Source organism: Rhinoderma darwinii, chromosome 12 (genome assembly GCF_050947455.1).
Source record: "Rhinoderma darwinii isolate aRhiDar2 chromosome 12, aRhiDar2.hap1, whole genome shotgun sequence".
Classification (NCBI taxonomy): Eukaryota; Metazoa; Chordata; class Amphibia; order Anura; family Rhinodermatidae; genus Rhinoderma; species Rhinoderma darwinii.
The window spans coordinates 3143747-3151992 of NC_134698.1; the positions used below are offsets into that span (position 1 = coordinate 3143747).

At 41.6% G+C, this 8246-nt stretch overlaps 1 protein-coding gene across 1 annotated transcript in view; it reads right to left on the reverse strand.

Moving 5' to 3' along the window:
• Nucleotides 1–1400: 1400 nt before the first annotated feature.
• LOC142665007 (Fc receptor-like protein 2) overlaps nt 1401–8246 on the reverse strand; it is a 9057-nt gene continuing 2211 nt past the window's right edge. Inside the window, exons 3-10 of the mRNA XM_075844536.1 lie at nt 6971–7234; nt 6030–6323; nt 5242–5514; nt 4134–4421; nt 3710–4012; nt 3493–3633; nt 2750–2810; nt 1401–2302 (exon numbers count right to left, since the gene is read on the reverse strand). Of these exons, the coding sequence (XP_075700651.1) occupies nt 2281–2302; nt 2750–2810; nt 3493–3633; nt 3710–4012; nt 4134–4421; nt 5242–5514; nt 6030–6323; nt 6971–7234 (1646 nt within the window). The 3' untranslated portion in view covers nt 1401–2280. The remainder of the gene's footprint in view (nt 2303–2749; nt 2811–3492; nt 3634–3709; nt 4013–4133; nt 4422–5241; nt 5515–6029; nt 6324–6970; nt 7235–8246) is intronic.

Genomic DNA, 8246 nt, shown 5'->3' on the forward strand with positions numbered 1-8246 from the left:
AACCTCCAGGGCACAGTTTTTGCGCGGATGTTAATACCAGGGGAGGTCTGTACTCTGCAGTTATGGAGTCAGCAGAGCGTTGGCGACTTTTCTGCACTTGCTCCTCAGCACATGGCCCATCCGCTTCGTAACTTTATCTGGTCTGCACTTCGTGATATTGAATTTATTCTTTGAAGTTTGTGCCATTTGGATGTTCTTTTCCCCCAATTCTGAAGCCCACGTCTTTGGCCCTCAGTAACCATTATTTATAGAGGCACTATGACGGCACTATTTATGGGGGCACTCTTGTGGCACTATTATAGCACAATTGAGAACTGTCGCAATGCAAGTCCTAAAAAAAGGTTTCTTCAGTTATCGACTGAATTACTAATATGCTTTTTTTTTCCCCTTAGCTACCAATAAAAATGGGAGTATCAACTAAATTCATACAATGTGTATCATTCGGTGCAAATTGGAGACCTTAAATTTACCTAAATTGTCCCATGATATTTGTATACAGGATGGAGATTTATCATTAAGAGCTGTAAATGTCCAAAAAAATGGAACCCCTCTTGGCTTCACATGTTTACCCAGATTGCCAGTGGTCCCCCCTATCTGCCCGTTTCCTGGTCTGGAGGACTTGTCACGTTGATTTTAATAGAAATATACATGAAGCGGTGGCAGCCCATCTGGTCTTTTTTCTTTCTCATTCACTACCACAGAACCTTATGGGTCATAGGTACAGTAATTTGCAAGTAGCCACATGCGCTATGGTGAAGCATAGAGACTGCTGAACATAACTAATCACTTTGGGCCTGGAGATGGTGGATGTCTTTGTAACCACCGTTTCTGGTTTAAATGAAAATAATTAAGTAGTTGTCACAGCCCCACCCCACTGGTCTTGTTTGAAGTCCTGTCCAGTATATGATGAAACCCCTCCTCCCACAAGACCTTTAAGAGGTTCTTTAGCCTAGAAAACCCATTTTCATTCACTCTATTAGGGAATTATGAGTTAATAGAGGGGGGTCCGCTGTTCAGGATCCTCATCTCTTGGCGAGAGTGGAGAGCGGTTACATAGAGTGTCTCTGTCTCTCTGGAGGACCTGTCCGGTCCTGTATTACACAGACAACACATTGATATGAATGAACACTGTGTAATACTTAATTTCTCCTGTGAGGGAGCTGCAGGGAAACTGAACACCTACTGTTAGATTTCCCCAATGATTACAGCTGATCGCTGGGGGTCCCAGAAGGATCGCTAGAGGTTTCATCAACAGAACTCCATGTGATCAGCCTATTGTCAAGGGATCCTTCTAACAAGAAGGGATTGGTCAAAGTAGAGACCTCTAAAGACTCTTTAAGAAACAAAAATTGGTAGAATTATAATAATTTTTTTTTTTAGAAAAGCATTTGAGACAATGCTCCATTTGTAAAGTAATATTTATTCCTTATTGGGTCATGTAATATCACATGGATTCTCCTTATTCTAGTCATTTTGAAAAGAACCACTGGACCCCCATCCACATATAACGCTGGGCCACGTAGAAGCCCTAGAAGATAACTAGATGTCCCAGAGAGCTGTTGTTGTAGAGATCAGTCCCGATGGTTTTATTTTATTTCCGTTCCTTTCTTCTTGTTATTTTGTTTTCAGAAATATCACCTAAAAAATACTTCAAATTCTATTTTTATTTGAAACATTTAGAATCCTTTAAAAAAAATTACATCGTTATTCTCCAGTTATGACAACATAGGCCACATGTGGTCTACAGTACAGATTAGAAGGACCAGATTTAGACCATAGTAAAGACATGAAAGGCCATTTATGAGCCACAGTAGGATCATAGAGGCCACATTTATGCCACAGTAAAGATGTGGAGACCACATTTGGGCCATAGTGAAGATGTAGATATCTAAGATACAATTAAGAAATGAAGGGCTAAATATGGACCACAGTAAAATCATGAAGAGCTACATGTGGGCCACTGTAAAGGCATGAAGACCCATTTATGGGCCACAATAAAGGCATTAAGCACTAGATATGGGCCATAGTAAAGGCAGGAAGAGCTACAGTGGGACCACCATAAAGACATTGTGGGACATTGACATTGTTTGTAGGAAGGCTAATATATAGGACACATTTGGGTCATGATATAAACATTTAGGGCCACATTTGGCCCATTGTAAAGACATTGAGGACCATGCTTCATTATTCATTGTGCTAGTGATATTGATATAACCAGGCTTGGTAGAACAACTCATCTTTGGGATGTCATCTGCGCTGCATCCATAGTTTCTTGCCTTTTCAGTGGTAAGAATTAAAAGTTCTGAAAATAACCCAAAAATAAAAAGGAATGAGAAATGGGAAAGCCGTTGTCTTCACTGACAGACACACATCTTGATGTGTTAGAAGGATCCCCATTAATAAGCTCCTCGCAGTGTGTCCCGATGCTCTGATCTTCAGCGATCAGGTTGAACCCACCAGCAAGTGTTCTATTTCTCTGCAGTGCCACCACAGGAGAAAGGAAGCATTACACAGTTCTCATTGAAATCAATAGGATGTCTGTGTAATGTATGGATGTGCTGGGTCCCCCAGAGCGAGAGACTGTTGTAGCTGTTCTTCATACTGGAGGGTCCTAAATTGGGGACCCCATCTATTGACTCTAAATTGCCTAATGGGGTATATAAACATCTCCTTTATTATCAGTTTGGACTAAATGTGCCCTTTAAGTAACAGCGGCCGATCCCAATGTTAAAGCCGCAAAAATAATTACCTCTCGAAACTTTCTATATTGTCCATGAGAGGAACGTTATCCTCAATGATTTCCGAGGACACTGGAAATGAATGATCAGATGTTACTATGAGTTAAGGTCACTACACACAGCTCCTTAAAACCATACCCAGCCCACCCATTTTATTATACTTTTACATTCCATCTTGGTAGGATATTCATACACAGATGTAGCAGAGCTCAGTATTTCAGATGCGGCTATAGGTAGGACAACATAGATCCGTATACTATAACATCTGCATCTAAATACATACCGCTTATGATCGCGATTGCGAGAAAGGGAGTCCCGAATCCCCCGTTCCCCCTCACATTGAATTGGGTGGCGGACGAACATGTGCGCTACTGCTCCATTCAAAGTCTATAGGAATGACTGAAACAGCTGAGTACAGCTCTCGGCTGTTTCCGTCAGTCATACGGCCATTGAATGGAGTGGCGAGCGCATTCTTGACCGCTACTCCATTCAATGTCCTCTTCACTGAGGGCGGTGCATTGAGGAGGATATCCGTTTTCAGGACTCTGGTTCTCCCGATTGGTGGGCGTCCCAACTAATGAAGCTCCCTGCGATGAGGCAATTATCACTTATCCTGTGGGTAAACGTTATAACCAAACCCTATCCCTATACGGTACTTGTACATATAGATTACTTATAGACATATTAATTTGCATACATGTTGGACCTAAATTTATATCCATATAGTAGACAAAATATAAATTTTTCGACTTACCACAGGGGATTGGTGGTTTTCCTTGGAGAAAGTGAGGCCTAACTAACTTGTTCTGATACTTGTACACAGCAATGGAGATGACGAGGATAGACGCCATGGCCATGACAATCAGCATTGGCTTCAGGTATGAGCCACCTTTACCTATGAAGTAAGCCGAGACTATTAGAGTCGAATAGTCCCGTTGATCTGGCCATGTGAGCACTAGAAGAAGACTTACTTGAGATTTTTAACGTCAGAGTACCACTTTCTGACACCAATGTTCTGCTAGTCGAGATGTTCTTTTCCACCATACATTGGTACGATCCTTCATGGTGAGGCTGTGCAGACTTTATATGTAGCGCCTTTCCTCCTTCCTTGAACTCATACGTTGATGCGTCTTCTTCCAGGTGTTGCTTGTTGTGTATCCAGACGAAACGGGAACCATTTCCTTGAGACAAGGAGCAAGTAAAGGTAAAACTGTCTTCGGACACCAAGTCAAGGACTTTCTTGTCAGTGCTGAGGAAGGCGCCCCCTATAGGCTCTGTAATAAGAAAAAGTTACATGAGCGAGATCTCTTCTCTTCGTTGAGCATCACGAATGAGCTTGTTGGGATGGAGTTCTTGATGTCTTTCGCATATCGCATACTCCTTCGGGAGTCTTACCTATGACACTGACCTCCAGCTGAGGACTCCTACTGGATGAGAAGTGGTTGCTGGCTATACATTGATAGGATCCGGAGTGATATTTCTGAAGGGATTCTATGAAGAGGACTCTGCCATCTTGTCGGACTTGATATGTCGCACAACCCTTGTCTATCTTCTGGAAATTGTGAAACCATGTAAATGAAAGAGAGGTGCCTTCGGACACAGAACACGTGAACGTCACATTACTTCCAGCCAACATCTCGGGGTCTGGTTGGTCAGCCTTCATGTTTATATTAACCACTTTTTCTGTAAGAAAAGACAATTAAATCACTGTCATGGAGAAAATTTCATGAAATAGGGAAATTTCTCCCTAATATTGTACAATTTTGTCTCATACTACAATCAACACTATGAGACATATATAAATAACTCTATAAATATTCTAAGAAAATATCCCACCTCCTACTCACACACCTCAGATGAGACTTTTCTCTGGCTGTCAGGCAACTGTCTGCAGCAGGAGCCCTCCCCTCTAATCTGTCTGCTATTGGAGGCGGGGCATGTTAAGCCCCTCCTCTTAACAAAGTCCTACCCCTCCACTGTCTGCCTGCTGAAAACAGAAGAGATCTGGGCGAAATTAACCCCATGTTCTCTGCACTTTTTGTTGCAGCTACCTTTCCCAGCTCTCTTATGTATAGGGGGATAAGCCTTTGGCAACGGGGTAAATCTCACCGGGTGAAAAGGATTAGACATGTAGAAATCCAACATACCCAGTCCTTGTTTACACCAATGGAAGACGTCACTGCCCTATACATATTTAACACATATAATCAGCAGTATATACCAACAAATGTCTAATGTATATGGCCAGCTGGGTCGGAGCTGCAATACCACACTTGGTCTGGGGCCAAGAGTGGTGCTGTTTTTTTTTGGGGGGGGGGGGGGGGGGGGGACGACAGCCATGTCTTTCTAATCTCATATAAACCCTTTTTTGACCCTAATTCTTTAATAGGATTTTTTTTAAAGACGTGAGTGGTTCATTCTCTCCCTACGACTATGCAATCTAGTTACAATGTGGATGTGGTTGGAGCAGTATTATCATATGCAGATGAGGCTTTACATTTACCTTCAACCAAGATGTTGGAGGTTTTGCTGTATTTGATTATGTTTCTGCTGGAATCGGCCACTTCACACATATAAGCTCCAGAATCGTACTCCCGAGCTGACAAAATTCTGGAAATTCTGGTTCTCTCGTAAACTTTGCCATTCTTGTAAATGGTCGGCCTCAGATTTGCATCCGTTCTGTCTGGATGTACTGAAAAATCACATTTTAGGACTATGGGTTCCCTGAGCTGAATATTCATGGGGGTTACCGTTAGAACGGGAGTAGAAACAAGCTCTAAAATCAAGAATAAAACAAAAAAAGTTGATATTATTAATGTGCATCCCACATAAAAACACTTGTGGTCAATGGATTTAAAGTGAATGCCCACTTTATTTTACCAATACAGAGCTCCAGATCTCCTGCTTTCCTTCACACAGCCATAGAGTTGAATGATCTAATTCTGGCTGCCTGATGTCACCACTAGGGGGAGCTAAGGAGCTTTTGAATTAATGAGCTGTACACAATTTTTTTTATGCGTTGAGCTCCCCCCTGTGGTGGATTAAGGGAATGCAGGAGAATTCGAAGCTCTGTGTCACTAAAAAAGGGAGCGCCAACCCCCCCAAGAAAGATTTATCCTGAAATTAATCATCGTAAAAACAAACTAATTCAATAAAAGAAAATCCAGGAATCCAGTAATACCCCCTGACCCCCAGACCAGCACCACTATTTGCCCCGTTTTATGGTCTTAAAGGGCATTTCCACTGAATGACCAGTAAAGTGCAGGACATTTTTACATCACTTCTTCTTACCTTGCACGTTGATATCAAGCTCTTGACTGATCCTCACCACATTATATCTTGAGCATTTAACGTTACATGTATAATTCCCAGAATCCTTTTTCAGTGCTAATTTAATTTGATAGGTATCCAGGTCACCAAAATCCTGTATTTTGTGTCCATCTTTGTAGAAAGCAAATTCCAGCCTTGTGTTCCCACGCAGAGGATTCAACGCCGAATTTAAAGCGACATCACAGTATAGGGGGATGGGATCGCCTTCTATTACTGAAGTTGTTTTTAATTTTAGTACTAGATATTTAAAGATTTCTAGGAAAAAAATATTAAAAATCAGAAAAAAGTATATACAGTTGACACTGACTCACAATAAGCTCCAATAGAGAGCTCTACTTTCTAGTTTTATAAGGTGCAATACTCGGCAGGGGGCGACAAAGAGCACAGGAAAAAGCTCCTCCCAGGTTAAAGAGAAGAGGAAATCTGTGCTCCACCCTCAGGCATGATCGGAGGGACTTTCAAAATGAATTTATAAAGATTATTTAATACCTATTTTATAAAAGGTCATTACCATATAATCAAGGAAGGATTTCTGACCCTGTCCTGGAAACATCAACCGCAGATGGAATTGCCCTTTAACTAAATAAAAATTCCCTAAATACAAATGAAAGCAGTGACCTAACCAGATCCTTGGACAACTTCTCCAAAAATAGCAATCAACCAGTATGGGCCAAAAGGAACAATAATAACCCTTAGGCCCCCACCAACCTCCCACCACCACATGTGGACATCTCTACACCACCTCCCTTGAACTTACTATATGGCCCTTTATTGTTTAACACCATTATGGGGCCCCACCAGCTCCCCTAGCTATGCCCTTCCAATGACTGTAAATCTCCGATACTAATTTCATTCATTTGTGGGCAATTGAGGAAATACAATACAAAAATATGAGATCTTACCTGTGACGGAGACAAATAGTTCTGCGGAATAATAATTATATGTAAAAGACGCCACGCTAAATAGTTTTTTGCATCTATATTGCCCAGTCATACTAAAGTACGCTTTTCCCAGCAGCAGAGGAGTGTTACCCTCCAACACTTTTAGAAGACTGCCATCTTTATAGAAGTAAATGCCATGTAACACTAGATCTTGACGATGGTGACAGGTGAGGGTCAGGTTGTCCCCTTCTAATATAAATGGAGGCGTTTGCAAAATGAGATTACCTGAAAGATACGCAATATAGAGCTTAGAGAGCATGTCTACCATTGAGCACCGTTTTACAGTTCACCTAGAGGTTAGAAATAGTGTGAGGGTTCATCTACATAAAAACTTAAGGAGCTCTGTAAATACATACATTACTTATCCTGTACTGATCCTGTTATACTCCAGAGCTGCACTCACTATTCTGCTGGTGGAGTGACTGTGTACATACATTACATTACTTATCCTGTACTGATCCTGAGTTACCTCCTGTATTATACTCCAGAGCTGTACTCACTATTCTGCTGGTGGAGTCACTGTGTACATACATTACATTACTTATCCTGTACTGATCCTGAGTTACCTCCTGTATTATACTCCAGAGCTGTACTCACTATTCTGCTGGTGGAGTCACTGTGTACATACATTACATTACTTATCCTGTACTGATCCTGAGTTACCTCCTGTATTATACTCCAGAGCTGTACTCACTATTCTGCTGGTGGAGTCACTGTGTACATACATTACATTACTTATCCTGTACTGATCCTGAGTTACATCCTGTTTTATACTCCGGAGCTGCACTCACTATTCTGCTGGTGGAGTCACTGCGTACATACATTACATTACTTATCCTGTACTGATTCTGAGTTACATCCTGTATTATACTCCAGAGCTGCACTCACTATTCTGCTGGTGGAGTCACTGTGTACATACATTACATTACTTATCCTGCACTGATCCTGAGTTACATCCTGTATTATACTCCAGAGCTGCACTCACTATTCTGCTGGTGGAGTCACTGTGTACATACATTACATTACTTATCCTTTACTGATCCTGAGTTACATCCTGTACTATACTCCAGAGCTGCACTCACTATTCTGCTGGGGGAGTCACTGTGTACATACATTACATTACTTATCCTGTACTGATCCTGAGTTACCTCCTGTATTATACTCCAGAGCTGTACTCACTATTCTGCTGGTGGAGTCACTGTGTACATACATTACATTACTTATCCTGTACTGATCC